The sequence below is a fragment of the Carcharodon carcharias genome, chromosome 8, assembly GCF_017639515.1.
Source record: "Carcharodon carcharias isolate sCarCar2 chromosome 8, sCarCar2.pri, whole genome shotgun sequence".
Taxonomy (NCBI): domain Eukaryota; kingdom Metazoa; phylum Chordata; class Chondrichthyes; order Lamniformes; family Lamnidae; genus Carcharodon; species Carcharodon carcharias.
The window spans coordinates 176,891,554-176,916,434 of NC_054474.1; the positions used below are offsets into that span (position 1 = coordinate 176,891,554).

At 38.1% G+C, this 24,881-nt stretch overlaps 1 protein-coding gene across 10 annotated transcripts in view; it reads right to left on the reverse strand.

Moving 5' to 3' along the window:
* Positions 1–5,501: 5,501 nt before the first annotated feature.
* The window catches only part of znf618 (zinc finger protein 618), a 129,921-nt gene continuing 110,541 nt past the window's right edge, over positions 5,502–24,881 (reverse strand). For 9 of the 10 annotated variants that reach the window (XM_041193331.1, XM_041193333.1, XM_041193325.1 and 6 more), the window contains 7 exons: positions 22,498–22,587; positions 18,242–18,325; positions 17,021–17,062; positions 16,728–16,811; positions 13,922–13,999; positions 11,013–11,177; positions 5,502–9,225 (listed from right to left, as the gene is read on the reverse strand). In XM_041193331.1, coding sequence (XP_041049265.1) covers positions 7,709–9,225; positions 11,013–11,177; positions 13,922–13,999; positions 16,728–16,811; positions 17,021–17,062; positions 18,242–18,325; positions 22,498–22,587 — 2,060 coding nt within the window. In that variant the 3' untranslated portion in view covers positions 5,502–7,708. The remainder of the gene's footprint in view (positions 9,226–11,012; positions 11,178–13,921; positions 14,000–16,727; positions 16,812–17,020; positions 17,063–18,241; positions 18,326–22,497; positions 22,588–24,881) is intronic. The other variant, XM_041193327.1, reaches the window with a different exon arrangement.

The window sequence follows — 24,881 nt, forward strand, 5'->3', positions numbered from 1 at the left end:
GGATGCAGGGAGCGAACAATCACCTAATGCATGAAATATCTGGAATTTTACATATGACTCAGAATTCAAACCAATGCCTAGGTCAGAGTACATGAAATACTTAATTCAGCATTCAGTGTACAATACCTGAAAGTTCATAGGGATGGATAGATCTCTCAAGACATGTGCCCTAACACTCACCCCTAATTCAAGTTTAAGGCCAGAATATGGCAAGACTTGTAGTGTTGGTCTTGAAAGAAAGCATGATTGGTCAATCATCCTTAGTTACAAACATTTAGGAATATTTGGCTATTTACTAAGCCCATTCTACTCTGGAAATCCATGATTTGGCTGAACAATTTCCCCTCAATAACAGTACTAAAATCAGCCAGTTTAGCTACTTACTTTCTCCTTTTTCTTAGCAAGTAGTACCACAATCCAAGAAACGTTACTTTAAGGAGAACTGAAAAAGGAGACAGGTAGATTACTCACTAAAGAGATAAAAAGTCTAAATTTAGCATCTCCTTCAAAAAACATTTTCAGCCATTGTTGGAAGGGCATGAATATAAATTAGTTCTATAAGCTGCTTTATAGAAAGCTTCCTATTAATATGCTTGATCATACCAATATGAGGGTAGTTCATTGGTTTCTGCATTGACCAACAATATTAACCAAAAATGCACAATCCATATATATCCAATGATAGGGCATACAAACTTTTCATAAGACATTTAAATAATTAAGCTTTGCGTGGCTCATCATGCTGAAGTTCTTTCACATATGGGGCAGATGCATTATTTCTCTTGTGGGGTGTTGGCTGCAACATTGAACAGGTAGACAAAGTAAAAGAATAAGAATTACAGCTACTGTAATTTTTTGTGGATAATCCACCTTTTTAAAAATCACAAAAATATATTAATTTGCCCAAAATAACTCACTTCATGAAAAACACGTCCAGGTGTGGCAACCCTTACTTCTACAAGCTTCAAACAAATTTAAACTGAGGCTTTTAGTAAACTAAACTGAGCTAAACTTGAAGATAATCTGTATCTAAAAATGGAATCTTTGACTTGTAGCAATCCATTAATTTTTCAAATATTTTTGCAGGGCAATTCACAAATAATTTTAGAGGGACAAACAAGTATAGACATGCAACCTCGTTTATAACTAATTTTCGCATGGCGATAGCAAGATTTTTATAGAGTTTAGATATAATTATATGCAAATGAACAGAGAACATATTTATGCATGTGCGTCTCCAATGAAAATACACAGAATTTTTTAAAAACATCTTGTCCAAAGTATGTTCACAAGCCTGAAGAATTGTACCCACTTTATATTACATTTATTCCACCCATTGGCTGAACTGAGCTGAAGTTGCAGCCTAACTGTGAACGCTGTAATTAGGAGAACAATTTGAACTGCAGCACTGGCTACTACAAGTGCCAATTAATGTTACTAGAAAAATATGTGGTGCAAAAGTTACAAGCGCATTTATAGTATATTGATAATTTAAGAACATGTACCATATTGCCAAATGACAGCAGTGTAAAGCTTTATACATAGAATGATGAAATGGAGACTTGTGAAAATAAAGTTAGATATATCACAGAATAGGATTCCTGGATACCAAATGAATCTCAGATGCAGGATAGCATTCTTGAAGGTGGAGAAATATGGTACAAAATGCATGTTTACCTGTTGTCTCTAAATCCCTAATGTTAAGTTAAATACTTTGATTATTTATTTTAACCCAATAGCACCGGTTAGTGTTTTCTTTTAAAAATGAAAATGTTGTAAAAAATTTAATTTTGAAAATGGCTGACTACTTTGTATAGTGCCTCCTTGGCAATCCAACAGTCCAAAACTTTAGATGCTGCTGCTTAAGATATATCTGTAATATAGAACCATACAGGTTTAGAACACCGAAGGCCATTTTTCTGTTTTATTTTTGTTGTTTCATTGCCCTGCTCTTCCCATAACCCAATATCTTCCTCTACCTCATTTATCCTCACTTTCTAAAAAAAAAGGTCCATTTAAAATAATCCCTATGGCAAAGCCATCCATGTTCAAACAATTCTTGAAAGAAAAAAAAATCCTAAACTGTTTCCATACTAACTTAGTAACCAGTTTAAAATAATCACTCATCACTGGCTTTGCTAAATCTTTTGCAGAAAAAGCAGATGAGATCACAGTTCTAACATTTCATCTGAAAGATGGTACCTTTGGCAATACAACATCACCTCAGTACTACACTGAACTATTAACCCAGAATATGCAAAGCCTGAATTTATAACCTTCTGACCTCCAGCACTGTGAACTGAAACCAGCTGATACCTGATATATTGTTCATCTTAAAAATAAAATCTTAGCGTTGAGATTAGAATTGACAGATAAAGTTAATATAAATAATTTAGTAGAGAGGCAATGGCAATGAACATAAAATAATGTAATAAAAATAGCAAATTCTGGATATCCTTAGCAGGTCTGGCAGCACCTGTGAAGAAAGAAACAGAGTTAACATTTCAGGTCAAGGGCCTTTAGCCAGAACTGGGAAAAATTAAGAGCTGTAATAGATTTTAAGTAGGCGAAACAGGGGAAAGTGAACGAACGAACAAAAGGGAACATCTGTGACAGGAAAGAAGGCAGTGATTAAATGACAGATGGGTTCATGGTGGGCAAGGCCTAAGGGAGTGGTAATGCAACAAGTATAAAAACAAAAGATAAATCTATGGAAGGTGTGATTGGAAGAATCATGAAAAGCTGCTGTCCAAAAACAAAAGAGGAGAAAAAATGAGAAATAAACTAAAACCAGCAAAAGGAAACAAAATGGGGGCAGAGGATTTAATTTGAAAATGTTTAACTTCATGCCAAGTCCAGGAGGCTGTAAAGTGCCTAATCAAAAGGTGAGGTGCTGTTCTTCAAGCTTGCATTGAGCTTTATTGGCTCACTGCAGGAGGCCGAAAACAGGGAACTCAGAATGAGAGAAAGGTTGATAATTAAACGACAGGAGACTGGAAGCTTAAGGTCATGCTTGTGACTGAACAGAGGGTGTTCCACAATGCAGACAACCCAATCTGCTTCTGGTCTCCCCAGTGTAGAAGGCACTGCGTTGTGAGCAGTGAATACAGGACACTAAATTGAAAGAAGTACAAGTAAATGAATTTTTCTTTACATGGAAGGAGTGTTTGGGGCCTTGGATGTTCAGAAGGGAGGACGTAAAAGGGCTGGTATTGCACCTCCTACACGCATGAAAATGTGCTCTGGGAAGAGGAGGGGGTGATTGAGAAGTGGACCAGGGTGATATGAGAACACAATCCCTTCGGAATGCTGAAAGGGGAGAGAAAGGAAGGTGTATTTGATGGTGGCATCACACTTGAAATGGCAAAAATGACAGAGGATGATCCATTGAACATGGAGGTGGTTGCAGGTGGAAGAAAATGACTAGGGGAACCCTATCATGGTTCTGGCAGGGAGGGGGAAGCGAGAGTGAAGTGCAAGAGATGAAATAGACACAGGTAGGGGGGTAGGATTCCTCAGTTGAGGCAAAAGGAAAATATATTGGAAGCGCTAATATGGAAGGTTGCATCATCAGAAGAGATGCAATGGACATGGAGAAAAAGATATTGGAACAGAGTCCATACAAGCCGGGTGAGAGGAAGTGTAGTCAAGGTAGCTGTGCGTATCAGTGGGCTTAATGTGAATATTGGTTGATAGCCAATCCCAGAAATGGAGATGGAGAAATAAGGCAAGGGAAGGGAAAATTTGTAGGGAGACCATGTGAAGATGAGAGAAGGGTGGAAACTGGAAACCAAAATTGATTAATTTTTTCCAGTTTGGGAGAGAAAATATGGAAGTCCTGAATGGAAAGGTGTGCAGTGAGACTAAATGAAAGTACGCATCACAACACATCGGCAGAAAACTTGTGATGATTCCTAAAAAAAAATGGACTGAGAGCTGCAGAAGCTTGTATAGACTCCAGTGGTATACTTACTGGAACTGTTGACTCTTAATGAGGCCTTTGAGAGTTAAGGGCCTTCGAACTATAATTGTTAAAAATTGTACATTAAACAGAATGGAGTTTTTAAATTGAGCAACTGATGAATTCTTCTATGTTCACTAGTGGAGGCAATAAAATATGAGTAAAAACCTTTTTTTGTGGCACATATACTTTATCTAACAGGCAGTAAAACTAGGGATTTTTCTTATTAAAAACTGTAGATTTACATTTGAAACTTCTCAGCAAAAATGAGATATACTTGGAAGGCATTTGACAATCCAAGCAGCCATTGCAAGGACTAGGGCTGGAATTGGAAAAGACCAAGCTGTGTGAACCACAATCCCAGCAAACCAACACCTCAAACGCTTGTGGGGCCCTCCATCCCTGCTACTGAACCAACCAGATCAACCCAAGGCAGGATGGAAGATGTCAACCAAAGCTTTCAGCTTGCACATTATTCATACACTACTAAAGTGACCCCATGTATGCCGTACTCTGTGACCACACTCTACTTATAACAGAGGGTCTTTATTAATGCAAGATTATGTAATGGTCATGATATGTGCTAATTATTCAATTGTATCTCTGCAAAGCACTGTAGAAATTGATTGTTTTTGTTAAATTGATATTCTCATAGCATAGAAAACATCAGCCCAATCAGACAGGTTCTTCCTGGCCTCTGAACAGCACTGGAGCAAGACAATACAGAAACACCAACAGATTGAAAAATGAAGGCTTCTTCTATTTGAGATGCTTACTCTGGATCTTAAATGCAGAATGCTTAGTAATTTTGGTATGACAAGAGGTGGATTTGATTGTATTTAAACTGCTTAGGTTACAAACATTGATCAATGTCTTTAATTTTCACCATTAACAAAACATTTCATAAATTTTTAAGAGTCTATTGATATGCAGGCAGGTGGACCCTGCTCAAGTATGAAAACGCTATTACCAAAGGACTTTGTAAGTGTGGTATTTTGATTAGTTTCCTTGCAAATCATAATTAATGGAGCTTAAATTTGAGCCTTTGAAACTATGCCCTAAAATTTAGTCCCAAGGCAGAATGGTTCCATGGGTGAGAGATTAGGTTAGCTTGGAGAAGCTAGGCTTTTCTTGGAGCAAAAGGAGATTGTGGGGAGATTTGATAGAGATGTACAAGATGATGACAGGTTTGGACAAAGATAAGGTGTTCCCATTAGCAGATCACACAAGGATGAGAGGACACAGATTTAAGGTTTTGAGACCTGGAACTTTGAGGGTGGTGGAAGCTGAGACAATAATTTCAAAAGGAAATTGGATGGGTACTTGAAGAAAATAAACTTGCAGGGCTATATGGATAGAGCAGGGAAGTGGGACTGACTGGATGTCTCGACAGAGAACCAGCATGGACTTGATTGGCCAAATGGCCTCCTCCTGTGCCATCATGACTATTGGTTTTAGATTCAATTGGTTCTAAGGGAAAAGTGGGAGATATTTCATTTTGTGAAAATGCTTAAACAAAACAATTAATTTCAGTCCAATATGTCACCATTCTAGTTTAATTCATATATACAGATCAACAAGAAGCCTGGCTATTTTAAAGATTAGGCTGCACAGGATTAATAACAATTTATTCAAAGTAAGTGGTGCTCTTGTGAACATATCCAGCTTAAATATCACTTCCTATTCATAGAGTTCTAATGTGACTACACAGCGCCCTTGCATTTAAGATCTGAACTTTACATATCCTAAATAGTAAAATATTTGCATCTCTCTATGCTTTGAAAAAGTCTGACACAATTTGTGTGACAGCAAGAGATCATAGGACAATTTGGATAAAGGATTTTGTTGTACAAATTTCATACGAGGAATACACTAAATGTCAGACCGTATATTTGTAATAGATAGATCCAAGTATTATGAATACAGTTCAAAGTTATTCATAAAATCTATGGGACATCAGACTTTGAACAACTGGGTAAATGACCAAATACTTTCATCATGAATGTAATTAGTCAGTGGGTACGTTCTCCCATATTTGGTAGAATATCTGAGGTTCAAAGAGTTATTAGAAAGTACTTTTGAATAATACAGACATTGTCAAATGGAGACTTCTAGGTACAATGGCACTCTCCTACTGGGTAATATTGTTAATATTAAAAGATTCCTTTTGTCAGGATAACAGCAGCTTACACAAATCTTTACAAGAGTTGTAATGCAGCATTGGAAGGAGAAGGACCAAGTGTCAATGAGAGGATGAATAGCCTTGGTGTAAGACAGACTTATTAAGGGCTCTTAGTATCTCCTTGGGTGGGGGTGTGTGGGTGGCTCAAAACCACTGTGGTAAATTAAGGAACGTCATTGTAATTTTTTCATTTATATTGGATTTAGTAAAGACATACCAATCTACGGTGAATGTATGCTGGTCCATCTGTTAGTTTGCATTGGTTTTGATACTACCTTCTACCTAGATTCAAGAGTCAGGTGCATTGCTCAAAAATCAGGTTGGGGTCACGAGTTGCTCATGTGCTTTTTTTTTGGTCGGTTGTTGTGTTTCATGTTCAAGGTTTTAAGTCACTTTTGTTACAGTACTGTTACACTATGTATTTTTGGATTGTTGTATGTTAATATTTGGTTTTTGAGTATATGGCTTTGTTAGTTTAAAATAAAACCAGTTAAAATGAAACAAGTGTTCAGTATTTTTCCAATGTCCCTCACATGTCTCTCGAAGGAGCTACTTTGGTGCAATCTTTTTCTTCAAAACATTTAGCAGATATCTGAAAGTCAGACTTTCATCTAGTTTCATCTAGATAAATATTTAATACTATTTAAATCAAGTTCCACTAATTTGGACATCAAATTTCATAGTCTGGGAACTTTCTATTCAGAGAACATGACATTTTAATTATATAAATGACTGTCAGATAACCACTTTTGAAACAGCTGACATATCTCATGTAGAAGATAATAGCTCCACTGATTTTGACAAGTAATATACAACAGCACCATCTGCATACATTGTAATTTTAGACAACTGCCGATATTAAAAATGGTCAAAATACAAAGCCAGGAGAGCACAGGCTGAGTGTAGAACCATGGAGGACTCAAACTTTGGCTGGGAATCAATTTTCTTGTCTCTCATTATCGGTTATATTTTTAACAGTTATGATCGGAACTATTTTCTTCTTTGCGCATTTGGTACATATAAACAGGGTATAGTCAGAGACAACAGTAACAAAGACAGAGATCACACAGATTTGACCCTGGTGGTTGCTGGAAGCACAAAATGGACAAGCCACAGATTTCCCGTAACTTAATGCATGCTCCAATCTTAGCATGATGGCTTCAATTAAAATGTAAATTTAACCAATTTGTTGCAAATTATGCAACCAATAAACTTAAATCCTTTGTTCAGGAAAACATGTTTATGATCAGTTTGCTCTAACTACTTATTTAGATTAATAGTAACATGGCCCAAAAAGCAGTTACAGCTCATTCTCTCATTACTTCAGCACAGACAAGGGATCAAATCTGGGCCATTCCTGGTCTGCATGGTCCAGCCACTCACTGAATAAACTCAGTAAGCCAACAGGGACAGCTCATCCATAACGTCTTAACAAATACAGCGTGGCCTGACCACAGAAATAAGACAAAAATTATCACAGTAAGAAAAAGTTATGTAATAAAACTGACTTCACCACCTGGGTTTAGTTCTGCTTTAGAGCACCAATGTGTCAGACAGAGAGGCAGCTATTGCAAGTTTGATCTCAAAAACATTAGTTTGTTCACCACCTCAGGTGTCAGCTGCCCTTTTTGCTTTCCTGAAAATGTGTCACCAAAATTATTCATACAGTCACTTCTTGCACCAACAGCTGGTACAGCCAAAAGCCAAAAGGCAAGTTTGGCTAACTTAGGATGCTTTTGAGTGGCATTCGACCAGTAACTGAACAGATCTACAGTTTTATTGGGCACAGGTTCCTTTAAATATTGAAATACTTCATCTTTTCGATCATCCTGGTTCACCTCTTTCTTTGGTGATGTTTTCAGGTTTTCATTAATCCCACACATTTTCTTTCTTGCAGGTTCAAACTCAATGGCATCTTCACGAGACTGTCCAATGTCCGAGATCATTTCACAAACTCTATTGATTACTTCCTCTTGTTGGTAGTGTGGCACTGACCTCAGATGCTTCAGATGTGGGTCAAGGACCATTGCTACTTTGTGGGCAGTCTCCACTTTAAAGTTCTCCTTTAAAGACTCCAGAAAAAGGTGGCACAGTTTGCTTACAGTGCCAGCATCATTAGCTTTGGAAGTGAAAAGTTTCTCTAACTTTACATAGGTTGGGAGCACAAGCTGTAATGTTGGTTTGTTTTCACAACTCAGTTCTATTACAGCCTGCTTTACTGGAGCCAAAATGGCTGTAAGGTTGCTCAACAAACTTTTATTGCAATTTTGGAGGTGCTTGAGTTCCTTCCTTCCACTGATTAATTCTCGTAACTGCTCATACTTCTCATGTACAAGGAGGAGAGAATCTGCAACAGAATTCCAGCAACAAGGGACCTGCTGCCCTTCAAGAAGGCTGGATAACTCCGGAGTGACGGCACCGTGCTCCAGCGAGCTCATTAACTGTATACAATTACTCACAAGTTCAGTAACTTCTGGCATGTTTTGTGCCTGTAATGTCCTTTCATTAAGTACACTCCTTACTGTTGAGTTTAATGCACAAGCTGAACATCGTAGACACATTCCAGCTTTCAACAGTGTGGCTGAACTGACTTTGCTATCCGTGACGTAAATTGTTCGCATCTCTGACATGACAAATTCTGAAAGTACATTCAAAACCCACTGGTGAACCTGCTCACCAGTTTCTTTGCCATCTACTTCTTTAATGCCTAGGACATACCTCTTCATTTGCAATCCCTCTACCTGATGTGCTGTTAGAATGTAGTATGACTCCGAGCCAACATTCTGACAATGACAGGTGACACCTATTCCCCAGCATGCATTGCTTCCAAGTGCACACGTGACTTTTACCTTCACCTGGTTGTACATTCTGGGCAGATGTTTCAGAGCAAGTGTATTCATGTCCCCAAGGACGTCAGCTACAGGAAAGGATCCATAACGGGCCCCAACATCAACAAGTGTCTGCGCAAGTTTGACAAAGTCTTTTCCATTTATCACAGTCAGTGCATTCAGATCAGAACACATCACTCTGAGCAACTTTTCAGCAATTAGTTGGCGTTCTTTTTCAAGGACTGAGCTATTCACTGAAAATAAAAATAAATCATTATGCAAAAAACTGCAATTCACAATTATAAAGATGCTTTCTTATAGCTACATGAGGCTCCCACAGCTGCATGTCATACAGCTTCTTTTAATCATCTACCTTGCCTATTTCAACAAGTTAACAAAAATGCTATCATGTATACTTGCATATAAGCTGTTCAAACATTTCAATGGGGGAATGGGTGGGGGTGGTTAGACGGGAGGCAGGGGGATTGTGCAGGCAATATTCAGATAATCTTTGTGGAGAGTAATACAGAGCTGATATCAACAGCACAGTACATATACACCAGTTAAAATTAAAGGATTCAATTTACTGGGATCCAGAAAGCAACTGTGATCAATAAGGTGGCCCCTCAAATCACAGAAAATTTGAATTCTGTTTGAAGCATCCAACTGGATTTAAAAAAAAAGACATGGAGATTTTACCGGACAACATGGCTTAGGGAGCTGTTCACCTTAAGAGAACAAAAATTTAAGATTTTCACTGAAAAGACAGAATTTAGTAACTGCCGTATCTCAAGTAACACAGTCAGCAAGCAAAGTCCATCGCAAAACACTCAATTAATAGCCACTGAGGAAGTCCCTGAGCCTTGAAGACCAATTCAAAGTTGATTGCAGACAGTTCCTCTCCCAAACTCCTTTAATATCATATCTGTCCAAATTAGTTACAAGATGTTTTTCAAAGCTGAATAAACTTTATATTGTTTGTGCAATTTTTTTTTCTTACTTTGTTACCATTAATTTTCTTTTAGCATCAGTTGAAGAATGATAAATGTTATTATCACATTCTTGTTTAGTCAGGGGAATAACTTGAGTTATATAGACTGATAATTACTTGATGTTCTGTATTTAAAAAAAAGAAAATGCAAACTACACTAATACTTTGTCAGATCACTCACAACTAGGCATCCAGTACTGTTTTCAACCCGTACACATTGAGTTGAACATCAGATATACCAACTTAACTGTGCCATTCGCAAAAAATGTCCTAACTAAAATTTGACATGAATAAAGTTTTGTTAAGTTTCAGTACTGCATTATGCTGAACCTCTTACCGTGGAAGATTTTTCTGCTTGGTTTTTAGGTAGAAGGTGAAGGATAGGGTATAAGTCAGGGTCGGCATCTTATATGCAGGGCATCTCATACACAAGTATACGTGGCACGCAATACTTCAACTAAAAATAGTATTGGTTGCTTTGGCTCATTTGATTGTGGAATACATTTTTTTGGGACAAATTCGAAAAAAATCAGAAATCAAATCAAACATACAAATTAGACTAAGCAGAAAACATATGATTTAGTTATGTTACTTTAAGTTCACTGCACTTTATTAATTAAGCAGGCTCTTTAAAGAAAATGAACACGCCCTCAAATTGCTTTCTCAGAAAAATTATTTCAGTCATTCCCATATAATTTCTCATTTAGCTTTCACATAGTGAGGTGAGCACGTATGTGAATTTTAAATCATTTACCTTTTCAATGTTTGAGTCCCTGTATTAACCCTGCCCTGAGACTTGTGCAAAATAGACACTTACTACTTCTGTTCACATGAAAAGCTGTGAAACTAAACACTATAACAAACCCATTTCCTAGTGTGGCATTATTCAACACTTTTGTTCTTTTGTTTTGATAAGAATTAAAATTGGAAAAAGAAACTCAGATCTAAGCTCAGGCGACATCAATATGTTAGAATAATGTTAGACAATAATGTTAGAAACTCAAAGCATCTTTTTCCCACATTTTCCCAGCACTTCAATATAGTACATACCATCATTTGTGCAGTTGCTCTGGCGATGTGCATTCTTCTTCTCTGGAGAAGCAGCAGCAACGGCTGTAGTAGTAGTAGCAGTAGCAGAAGTAGAAGTAGACGTAGTGGCAGCAGCAGTGCGAGGTGTCTGTACTTGTTTAATCGCTAAGCTGTTTTCATTATCAGCTAGAATAAAAGAAGTCATGTGGATTACAAGACGAAGTAGAATGAAAAAGAGGATTAGCAACCTTACAGAATGCTCAGTTGTCCAGAACAAATTCCCCACACAACTGGAGTCTGACCACCACTGAGCCATATTGGTTGAGGCGGAAGAGAGGAAAGTAGGGGAATAAGGCAAGGCAAAAAAAAAAGTATCAGTTCCTTTCAAGATATTTTGTCATGCCATGCAGTGGTGCCATCGCACCCGGTTAGTTCTGGTACTACGTTAGTTAGGTAATCCCCCACCTTTGCATCCATGGGTCATGGTGTGGAAAATGTCCCTGGGAAGAACAAAGAAACCTCAAAGCTCACCGTACCTTCTCAAGGGCAATTTGAGCCTTGCCAGCGACACTCGTGTCCCATGAATGAATAGAAAAATGCAATCTTTGACAAAGAGACTGTATCCTCTGTACACGAGGTGAACAAGTAGCTATCAGGACTGGAGGAAGGAAGTTGATGAATGTAAGACAGACCTGCGCAGGTCTAAAAATATATTTGCTGAAGGCTGGTAGATTGCTTCTTGTAACTATGTTGCATGCATTCCCTATGGACACCTGTTTCAGAACGTTCATTAAGCTTGGAATGGCCTTTAGTTTTCTGACAACTAAATGGTATCACTGTAATATATATTTAACAAAACACCTGGTAGTTGTTTTTTTTGTGAAATATTTATCAAGTACCTAGATCAATATCCAAACTTGAGGATTAAAGTGCCACATAGATGTGTAGCATGAAACCTCAGGGGTCATACAGAGCTCTTAAATGGGTGCTCACACAAATTTGCATTTCTCTCAAAATAATGACCTTAACACATCTTGATGTTCCAATTTAGGATACAGGCGTATGTTGCTAGACTTCAAGGGCCAAATTGATCAGGGTTGAAAAGCAGCTTGGCATTCTTGTCCATATAGAACTGCTAGGATTAGTATATTTCAAAAGAAAAGGTTGCTGCTCCAAGGGTGATTCAATTACTTAGGGTGTGGATAAAAATTAGATGATATGATTTCTTGACTCAAATGAAACTTGGATAGAACTTATGACAGGAACCAAATGCTCCTAAGTATCACATGATCAGAATGTCAAATAAAGCAAAGTTTGTTAGCAAATCATACCTGAATCTCACTAGCCTTAGCTGAGTGTGGTTTCCCATGAGAGTTTTGACTAAAAGATGCATTAACTTGTGGCAAACAAGGCAAGTGCCCCTGCTTGTACAGTGATCTATCTCGATTTACTTTATACACTGCTTACATCAACCAATACAACCAAGGATGTTCTATCAAAATGAAGAGGATTATGAAAAGTGGCACAATGGTTTGCTGATAATTCCCAATGCATATATATCCTGGAATACCTCACCCACTGTGCAGCTAAGAAAATACACTTATGCACATTTTTAAATGTAATCCTTACAATAGCTAATTATGTCTTGGTATGATTCAACTGCATTTAGTATATATTATGATTTGATGTGTTGATATGATATCATTTAATTTCTTTTTTAATAATAGTCACTTAATTATGCAGAACTTGAGTATTGCTGAAATAAAGAGGCATGCTGTCACAGGAATCATCAGGACAGATACAAGAAAGCCAAATTTGAAAGGGAGCAACAATTTATACTGCACGAGAAAGGGTGCCAATTGGTTGGCAAGACAATTCTGATTGGTGAAGATATTGCCATGGAGAATGCATGTTCTTCTTGCCTGCAAGGAACAAGTCCCTGCGGATGAATATATGCAGCATCTAGCAAGCGTAAGCCAGCCACAGCGCGAGCCCGACTAATAATCTTACATTGGTGCCAGTGCAATGCCAGGTACGCAGCTGTACGTCCCAACGACTCGCGAATGGTATCAAACAGCACGTGCTTTTGGCTGTTTGCAATAGGCACAGTACTGACTACTCAACCAACCCATGCCTGCTACTCTGAACATAATGTCTAACGTTACATGTGATTCCGTAATTGGACAGCAACTTGTTGTTCTGTCCCAAGTGCACTAAAATTTACACTAAGATCATCAATCGGGCTCGCAACTTAGCCTACTTACGTTTGCTAGAAGCTACCCTGAAGCTAGAAGCTAAACAGAAAGAATATATCCAACCATCATGCCTTTTCTGAATTAAACAAAAGCATGGGGGAATAACTGTTCCCTGGTGCATTTTCCATGGCAACACCTCTACCAATCAGCACTCTTTTCTCAAGCAGCATGAGTTGTTTCCTTTGACATATGGCATTCTCGCATCTGTCCTGATGAGTGCAAGACCAAGAGCTTCGAAGCTCATCTGTATTTTCAGCAAAACCCTTGTGTAATTGTGTTTTTGTAGAAATAATTCATTGTATTCAAAATGCTTATTCTATCCTCATTTGTAAAATACCATTAATAGCTGAAATATGATGCCTGCTTTCAACACAAAATAAATGGAAACTATGAACCCTCAACAACTACTACTTTACTTCTAAATTTAAAAGTAGACCTTTATTTTGCATACTTTTTATAATTTAAGTGAAACCAGGCATTTAAAAAATACAACTTTTTATAGCAATATATGTTAAAGAACCATAACTTAAAAGATGCCTGTATTTTGTAAGGCTTTACATTCTCAGCATACAATCAAATTCCTATACAAGTACAATAAATTGAATTTATTTGTAGTGAGGAGTGTTTAATACCCAAGTGAACCAACATAACTGTTAGGGAAAAAAATACCCTTACCTGTGTGGGAATGCATGTGCTCTATTAGATTGTTATAAAACTGGAACTGAATTCCACATGCCCCACAGGTGTATTGCTCTTAAATGGAACAGAAAAGATAAAAATCAGAAACGATAAAGACAATGCAACAATGGAGTATTGTGCTCCCATACAAAAATACCAAATTCAAATTTTAACTGTGACCATTACATTGGTTTTTCCTATGGGCAAAATTCACCAGTTCTTAAATAGATCCTCCAAGGCAAGTTTCCCTTAAATCATGCTCATGAGCTCACATAAATGATGACATCCCCTTCTAAAGCAGCATGGATGAACTAATATGGATGGAGATGAAAGGAAATAAAAGATAAAATTAAAAACTGAATATGAAAACCAGATGGAAGATTTCTTTAATAAAAATGCCTACACTGACAAACCAAATCTGGTATTGAAAAACCACACCCTATCATGCAATATTCAAATCTGCAATAAACATTGCACTGTTTGGCCACAGCATCTCAGAGATCTCAAAAATACATGTAGCATCTAGTTAAAATCTTAAGAAGCAATTGGAATTTTAATACAAAACAGATGCACTTGTACAATTTAGTTAAAAACAAATGCAATTCTTCAATTTCAAGAATAGGATGCCATCAATATTCTCCCTTTATGATCTTACAAATTCATTATTTATATTACATTTTCTAATATGTTACAACTGAACAAAAAGAGAAATTGTGTTATGTTTGGGTTGCTCTGTGGAGAAGTTCTGGTTCGTTTAATGCACAATTCTCTGGCATTGACTTAATCCTAATCCTTCGTAATAGATAAGTGAGATTTAGCCACCTAAAGTTTTACTCAGACACTTAATGAAATTACTTTGATTTTAAGGGAATATTATATTTAACTGATAGCCTGATGCTCTTTTTAACCACCTTTACTCTATATTACCTTCTGTGACATCCATTCTTTACAGCGTGAAGGCAGATAGATCACAGCTAGTGTTGTTTGTAGGTGATTAGCAGGAAATGTGCAAGTGTTATTTGGGAGGACTCATTCTGCTTTCTCCTGCTGAAGGGGCGCTTTTGCCCAGCACCTCCTGAGACTCAGAGCAGAACAGTAGCATATCAGGAATATCAGCTGTGAACCAGTGTCTTACTGTTCTATTAAAAACAGCAAGTTGGCACACTAGAAATTGCATCCCTGAGACACTTAAGTTAATGAAAGGAATCATGACATGGTCTTTTTTGGCGCTATATTTTTGGTTATTCAACATCTGTTGGAAGTAACATTATTTTGGACAAATTGATTCAAACAGCAGCTTAAGTTTTTTTCAGGGTGAAACATACAAATAAATACTGATGAGATGATAGTTTCAAATGATAACTTCTCATTAATATAACTTACTATACAATGTAAATTTGGTCAGACTGAATCAACAAGAATGATTCAGTCAGAGTGCTTTTTACAATCCAGCCATTTTTTAACCTGTGTCAAGCAATTTCCCTGCCCAATGTTCTGGATTGCTGGACACAGGAAAGGAGGGTGGAAATTTGTAATGTAAGTTTCAATCGCATTTCCACTTAACACGCCTTTCCTGTTGCTAAAAGGATAGGGCTGGAAGTGACATCATAACATCCCTGTATCATCATCTTGATCATGCTGCTCAGCGAACAAATGACCTGAAGACTACCCACGAACCTGGGTAACAGGTTTTGCAGCACTATATACAAGATTGGGAAATCTGAAAAGTGACAACCAACAAATCGTGTTTATCTCAGGCAGGGCTGCACTGAGTGGACTGGGCCATTTAGTTGCTGTTTCTAACAACTCAACAAATTAATAGTTTAGTTTTATATTGCTGAAGCCTTTAAAGTTTGCATCATTTTACACCTTCCTGCCCCGGGTTGGGAACAAGTGCCACATTAAAGGCCATCATCCAGCACATACAAACCAAACCTGCAAAAGCAGCGTTATAGCCAAAGTCAAGTCAAGCAAATGCATGCTGCCTGACTTTCACAGGGGGAGGGGGTAAGCTAAAAACAGTTAAACACATTAACTCCAAGCATTTATCTTTATAATTCCTGCAAAATATATTGGATTTGCCCCTCTGGCATGGTATCCATTGTGTTGCAAAATCAGTAAGAGCTTCATTTCAGGTTAAAAAGCACTTTTGCAGCCAGTTCACGGATTTCCTGAACATATGATAAAGTTTCCAGATTTCTAATATTAATTTTACACTTTGGAGGAAAAGAGCTGAGCAAGTATCCCAAAGAACACAAATTAATGTAAATTCTGATGTGCAGTTGCATCTTAGTCAATAAAAAGCAAAGGTGTTTATATTGCTTTCACATCTGAAAAGACAGCTTAATGGCTTTGGTGGTAGCTATTGAAACAAAAGATCTCCTCTCAAAATGTTAATCTGTCTTTTCATACATTAAAGCAGGATATCACTTCCAGTAACAGAGGGGCAACTACATACCAGTATCATGAATCAAATTTTTAAGGAAATCACAATGATATCATTGCAGCAATTAGTATACAACTGCAGCCTTATACCACATTAATGCTAGCAATATGAGTCACAATGAATCATCAGTAATGTCCATGACTTTCATGTCTTGGCGGTTTAGCCCATTCTTTAGTATCTAAAGGATATCTAGGTGAAGACAAGTCCTATAAGATAATGATTTACCATGATTAAACATAAACATACAGCGCAAATAAACAAATGTTCACTGTTGCACTGAACAATTGAGGTGTGAAGAAGAGAGTTTAGTTGTTAAACATTTGCATTTTTATCATTCTGTGCGCAGTAAATACTTACCTCTTGCTCTGCTATTATGTGCATGTTGTCTTAAACAGGTGCAGTGCTTATGTTCATTTCCACAGCTCTGACATGTGGAGCCATCTGCAAATATTAAACAAATCATACCTCATTTGCAATTTTCAGAACAAAATTAATATTACAGAAGCTGTGTTCAAGCATTTTCATTAACAGTTTTTGTAAAAAAAAATTTATTTATTTTATAAGTATACATTTTGCTTTTGTTTTAAATAAAAGCTTGCATTAAAAGTTAAAGCAAAGATTGACTGTCACAAACATCAACTCCAACTTACTTTTGACAGAAGACAGACCTGACTTCTGCACACTGGTACCTCCTGGAAAACATTTTAAAGAGATAAGTGCATTTACTTTAGAAGCATTTATAATGCAATATGCAGTCAGAACCTAAGAAAAACAAGTTATACTTGTAGTAATGCTATATTTGCAAGATGAGTTCTGTAATGCAAGTAAGCTTTTCTAGTTATACTCTTATAGGCTAATATATGCCTATACTTCTAAAAACATCACAATAAATGTGAACACAGCTATTATACTGTCCCTTTTGGGTAGCTTATTGAACAAGCTCTCAGAATACAAACCTGTAACCTTAAAATGGAACAAAAGCTACTGGAAACTATTTAGAGTAATGGATCTACAAGTCCAGTTTTTATTTCTTTTTGGAATGGCAATGTGATGACAGTTTTCATGGTGGAGGTACTGACATGGTGGATCTGCCACAGTGAAAGTCACAAAATCTTCGAGCAACACTTGTGCTAAATTAGTATTGACTCCAGGCTCTCCATTACCAGAGGGGTAAAAGGGGGTTTAAAGCCAATGCTTTAACTGGTATTACATTTTGGGAGTGATCCCAGAGAAGAGTGAAAGAATTTAAATACTAAGTTTAAAAATTTTGCAAAAAAAGGGTAAAATTATGCTGAGTATTAAATTACTGCACTTACTGAATGATTATTCTTAATTTGAGAGATCTGTATTTTTTGACTATCAAGTGCAAATTCCTGCCTACACTGCAACTCACCTCATGTAACAAAGGTGACTCTCATTTAAACACTTCAGCTTCCATTTAAATGATTGCCTTTTTGTCCACACCATGGGGAGAGATTTCAGACCTCAAAATTCCTGGATGATGAAACCATCGGCATTGCTAATAACATTCTTGCACCTTCGATTCTTTAGTGTACAGCCAGATGAGAAACAGGCCCTGAATTTCACAAGCAATGCTAGTCATGTAAAAAACAAGGAATTGAAGAACTTGTGACTTTCTGGTATCGGCATGCACTATTCCCACCAATATGGACATGTTGGTGAACTGAAATTTCCAGTCATTGCATCCATGATTTAATAGTTACACATTATGCGGCAGTTAAAATAGATAAAATTTTTTTTTTTAGAAAAAAGTTAGACATTCAATAACTCAACTGTACAGATTCTGTGGCCTTTAATGATGTATCTCTTGAAGAGTCGTGCTACAGATTTATTTCATGCATCATACATACCACTAGAATTCTGTGAGCTGTTATTTTCTTCACATGTATTTGGCAGTTTAGCTTCATTTCTTTTGCCAAGAGGACTCTCCGCATCTGTACATTGAGAAATGTTATTAGGTTTATTTTTCAGAAAACATAGCATACCCTAAATAAAAATCATTTCAGGACCATATCTTTTGTTTTTATGTTGAAATTGCAGAAACTTTGTCACAATTAATTTGAAGCCATGTCTTTTTCTTTGAAGTTGAATCTTAAGTAGAGGAAAATGGTTGTACACTGTATGATTACACCTCAAAATCAAAAAACATATCAAATTATGAAAGAAAAAAGGTTTTCCATTTACTTCTGGGACTAATATTTCCATGAAAACATGCAATGTTATAAATTTAACTTGGTCTTCTCTAAATATGTATTATAGAGACTTCCTCTTAACAGGAACCAAATCAAATGCCCTGTCCATAATATATCCCTCACTAACACACTTTTAAACTCATGGCAGCAGTCAAACATGTGTAAGTAAACCTTCTGCTGATTACCAGCTACTACCCTCTATCAACTCATGAATCAGTGCTCCTTCATGTTAAACACCACTTGGAAGTAGCATAAAGGACAACAAGGGCACACAATATACTCTGGGTAGGGGACATCAATGGTCATCACCAAGAATGGTTTAGGTAACAGCAGTACTGACTGAGCTGGCAGAGTTCTGAAGGACATATCTGCCAGACTGGCAGGCGGCGACAGAGCTAACACAAGGGGAAAGCATACTTGACTTTGTTGTCACCAATCAACCTGTTGTAGATGCAGTATTGGTAGGCGTGGCACTGCATTGTCCTTAAGACATCAAACTACTGTCTTCACACAGAGGGCACCCTCCATCGTGTTGTGTGGCACTACCCTTTGTCCTAAATGGGACAGATTTAGAACAGATCAAGCAGGGCATAACTGGGCATCCATGAGGCACAGTGGGCTAGCAGCAGAGTTATAGACCACTGCAATCTGCAGCCTCATGGCCCAGCATAGCCCTCACGCTACTATTGCCATTAAACCAGGGGACGAATACTGCTTCCGTGAGAAGTGCATGCCAGGAGTACATGCATACAAAAAAGCAAAAGCAACATGGTATAGACAGAACACAAACAAAAATAACTGGAAAAACTCAGCAGGTCGGGCAGCATCTGCGGTGAGGAGCACAGTTAACGTTTCGAGTCCGAATGACCCTTCAACAGAACTGTTCTGTTTAGACCTGCTGAGTTTTTCCAGGTATTTTTGTTTTTGTTTTGGATTTCCAGCATTCGCAGTTTTTTGCTTTTATCATGGTATAGACAGAGTCAAGCAATCCCACCATCAATGAGTCAGATCAAAGCTCTGCCACGCCAAGTCCTGAATGGCTATGGATAATTAAATAATTAACCATAGGAGGAGACTCCACAAACTTCCCCATCTTCAATAATTACTGGAATCCAGCATGTGAGTGCAAAAGACAAGGCTGAAGTTTTGCAATCATTATCAGCCTAGAGTACTGACTGATGATCCATTTTTCCTCTTCCTGAGGTCACCACCATTATGCCAGCTAGTCTTCAACCAATTTGATTCATCCCAAGTGATATCAAGAAACAGCTGTCCATACTGTATACAGCAAAGGCTGGGCCCCGACAACATCCTGGTTGTAGTGCTGAAGGCAAGAGGGTAAAAGGTTTTCAGGGTAGACAGGAATGTGGGGTTGAGGTTACATTCAGATCAGTCATGATCTTATTGAATGACGGAGCAAGCTCGAAGGGCTGAGTGGCCTATGCCTGCTCCTAATTTGTATGTTCGTATGTATGACTTATGCTCCAGAACTAGTCACAACTGTAGCCAAGCTATTCCAGTACAGTTACAACACTGGCATCTACCCAGCAAAGCAGAAAATTGTTCAAATATGTCCAGTTTACAAAAAGCAGGACAAATCCAATGTGGCCAATTACTGCCCATCAGCCTACTCTCAACCATCAACAAAGAGATGGAAGGTGTAGTGGACAGTGCTATCAACTGACACTTGCTCATCATGTTCTGATCTGGTTAACTAGAACCACTCGGTTCCACATCTCATCAGTGTCTTATTTCAAACATGGATAAAAAGCTGAATTCTCGAGGTGGGGTGAGGGATGGTGAGAATGAATGGTGTGAATAAATCTGCTGTTTGCCCCCTTGGCCTTGCAAACATTTGCGGGCTGTTGCCTGCACTGAGTTTGGTTTCTAAGCCTATTTTCTTTTTAAAGCCAGCCCCTAACTGAAAGAGAAACTCTTCCAGTTTCTGGGAAAGGTGGCTGTAACATCAGATTTTTGAGAAATCAGACTGTGACCCTGGGTTGCTAAGGAAATGGAGGCTGATTGAAATCCAAAGGAAAACAGAGTTCTCAGGGATCAGATTTTAGCAGTTCAGTACAGGTAGGCTGTGGAGAATTGTGTGTGGGGCAGTTTGAAGAAGGGAACAAAGGTTGAATCTGGGAGCAGGAATAAGTAAAGTTACTCTGGTGTTTCAGTTATCTTGGAGGGACCGATTCGTCAGAACTGGCCATTTTGGTGAAAAGTATGCCCATGGGACACAGATGATTGGGAATGGCTGCTGGAGAAGAATCAAATGGCAAAGTCTGTGTGGAGATCGGAGTTGAGGTCTACCCAAGGGAGACAGCGTTTTGCAGGACTTTGTGACTCAACATGGTGCCATAGGGGACTGCCAGTAAATTTATGAGATCCATTTTTGTTAAATCAGCTGTTTAAAATGTAATTTACAATTTCCATTGAATACAATTTTCCTGTTAATTGATGGTTGATTGAAGTTGATGTTGGTTTGATTCTTAAAGTAAAAGTTATAAAAAGTGAAATCTTGTCCATCATTGTGTGTCGTTTGGCAAGTTTGTTTTTTTTAGGCTTTAGTCTCCATGGGAATCATGACAATGGACAGCAAGGCATCAAATGAGCCCTAGTAAAATTGAAGTCAATAGAAATTGGGTAAAAACTCTTCACCAGTTGTAGACATACCTAGAACAAACAATGGTGGTTGTGGTTATTGGAGGTCCATCAGCTCAGCCCAAGGACTTTGCTGTAGGAGTTCCTCGGAACAGTGTCCAAGATCCAGCCATGTTCAGTGGCTTCATCAATGACCTTCCCTCCATCATAAGGTCAGAAGTGGGGATGGTCACTGATGAATCCAATGTTCAGTTCAGTTTGCAACTCTTCAGATAAAGAAGTAGTTTGTGCCTGCACGTAGCAAGATCAGGGCAACATTCAGATTTGAGCTGACAAGCGGCAATTACCATCTCTGAGAGGGAGCGTTTAACCACACCCTCTTGGTGTTCAATAGCATTACCTTCACTGAATACCCCCAACCATGAACATCTATGGTTACCATTGACCAGAAAATTAACTGGACCAGTGACATTAGTACTATCACTGTCAGATCAGAGATTGGGTATTTTACAATGGCTAACTCCTGATTTCCCAAGAATTTATGTCATCTACAAAGCAGAAGTCAGTAGTGTTATGGAATACTCCTGGGTGAGTGCAGCTCCAAATACACTCGAAGCTTGACAGCAACCAAAGTAGCTCACATGATTGGCATCCCATCCACAATCTTAAACGTTTGCTCCCTCCATCACAGGGCACAACACGGCTGCAGTGTGTACCATTTACAACGTGTACTGTAGCCATTATGAAAACCTTATTTAACACCACCTTCTAACCCACTTAGATGGATAAGGGCAGCAGGCGCAAGGGAACACTAGCACGTTATCCTTCAAGTTGCAGAGCTCCTGGAACTTCTTCCCTAACAGCACTTTGGGTGTACCACATCAATTGCAGCAGTTCAAGAAGGAGGCTCAACACCACCTTCTCAAATGTAATCAGGGATGGGCAATAAAAATGCTGGCCTAGCTAGCGATGACCACATCCTGGAAAATAATATAAAATAAAAAGACTCAGTTTTTTCACTGAATCAAAACTATCACCCTAATAGCACCATGCAAGTACCTTCACCACACGAACTGCTATGGTTCAAGAAGGTGGCGGACTACCACTTTCTTGAAAGCAATTAGGGATGGGCAATAAATACTGTCCTTGGCAGTGGTGCCCACATCTCATGAACGACTCATGAACAAATAAAAAAACAACACTCAGGCTTTCTTAATTGCTTGTAGAGGGTGTTTAATTTACCTGTACGTTTCAGCTGGCTTTGTGTGTTACTTATAAGAACAACAAATTTAGGTTTGGAACATAATACATACCAGAAGATGCATGCAAAGCCACATGTTCCTGGTAGGGAGTATAATATTTGTAACGTTTGCCACAGTATTCACAGATGTAGCTGCCTGTTTCTGGAACAGTGAAATAAAATAGTTAGAACCAACCTCTCAGTTATTGTTTTTAGTATGAAAGCTCTTAAACACCTCAAGAATAATAAACTATAGAAAAATACTACGATCCAGCTATGAAAACAGTTATAATAATGGTTTTGGTTGACATTTGGACTCTAACTTTCCTGGGATGGCAACTTAAAAATTGCACCAATGGGGAGGGGCAAAACAATCAAGAGCCACTCTTTTCCTGCAGCACTCGAGCAACGAAGCTATAATGTGCTAAGTAATGAAAATATCCAATGGTAAAGAAGCTGCATTCCTCCAACAAAGGGTAATACAGCTGCAAACAGATAGATTTAGGTGGTGGAGGGACCATTAGCACCTAACACTGCATCTTTCCTTCTTGTAATTTACAATATATGACATAAATTTGAAAATGTTCTAATACAAACATTGGTCCATTTAATTAGTATGCTTTATACATAACTATAAAAGTTACGTTTATGATACAGGGTGGATTCCAGTAATTAAAGTGTTCAACTTTACAATTCAACTTAAATTGAAATACTGTGAGATTCTGAAGTTTGCAAATAACAACTGAATGAATAAAATATTGGCCCAGATCTTCCAGTCAGTCTCAGGATTGTCAGACCCTGGAGGTACCCTGGAAGATGTGCTCGGGGACCCCATGGAGTCCCAATGCAATGACTCCGTAGGAATTGCACAAGCTTCAATTTCTGTTGGGCAATTACCGTGTGTCTGGAACCCTCCAAAACTCTGAAAGTTGCAGACTTTGGATGGTTCAGAATCACTTTCCAGAATGGTTACCCAGGAAAGGTTAGGAGGATTTAAACCAGTTCTAACTGCTGGGTAATTATGCTCCTGACCTGACACACACACCCCCATCCCCCTCCCCCACAACCACTAACCCTCACCACCTCCCTCCCATTTACCACCCCACACCCCCACCCACTCCCCACCTGCCTACCTACCCCATCACACACTTACCTTACACACTTACCTTCTCTTCGTGGCTTGTCAAATTGGCTTTCAGACATTCGAACTTACCGGTATATGGCAGCTCGTGCCGTAAAAAGGGGGTTTGGCTTTACTTCCACCAAGGCTCTGCATTATGAAGAAAGGACTCCAGGAGCAGGCACGTTCCACGTTTCTCAGGAGGCCCGGTTTGGAACTCCAGGCAAGAAATGTGGAGCTCTGGTGCAAGGTAAGTAAATAGGAGCAGAGTGGCAATCCCTTGGCGATTGCCACTCCTTAGAAGATTCAGCCCATTATGTTCTAGACCCAATCTTTAATCAAATTTTACTTATGCTACAAACTTCATCACTGGGAGATTTCTTAGTTTACTTTCCCTTGGCTTACATACCCTTTACATTATTTCAACTGAGTAATTTTACTCTCATCATGTTGCAGTTTCCAGTTTAGTGTTCAGCATTAGAGAAAAAGAGAGACAACAAACACCTAGTCATTGCTTTGGTGTTTCACATTTTAAAATATCCTTTTAAAATAAGTTTTCAACAAAAATCTGACTTGTGTTCAATAGGTCAAGTCCAGAATATGGGTACTTGAGTTGTTAAAAAATTGGGCTAAAGCACCTGTAATGAATTTTTTTGGAAAATCATTTCAAACATTATTGCCACTTTGAGGGATATTTTGACCCCGCTCTCTTCCCAGCAGCCAAACATAAAAACATGTGCTTCTGCTCAAATCTGTCTTATATTGTGCAGCATGAATAAAAATCAAGGCAATATGATGTGATATCTTAACTTGGCAAATTGTAACAAATTGATTATTCCCTCCTGTGGATTTAATGGACTGGACTGAACGAGGTTGCTGCAAAATGTGCTGGATCGCATCATTCCGAAGAAAATTAAATCCATATAATTACAGCTAAAAGTGACTTTAATTTTATATAATCATAATATTTCAGTGAGGTGTTAGCAAATGTATTGGTGCTCATTGTGTTTTTAGTTTTCATGTTTAAAACTATATTAGACTATCGAAAAGCAAATACATCTAAGTACTATAGAAAGTTTCCCTGATCCAACATTAATGGAATTTGCTAAACACAGCACCCCCCCCATCTATTCACATCATATTTCAAGATCACCTGTAAACAACATGAATATAAATAAATCTCAACGTTATTCTACAAAACTTCTACATTAGTGTCACTGGATATCAGAATATGGAAGCTATTCTGAAGCTTGCAATCCATGTTTTACATTACCTGCTGATATCGCAGCCTTTTGTTTTAGTTACATTATTATCCATTAGTTATTTTGAAATCATAC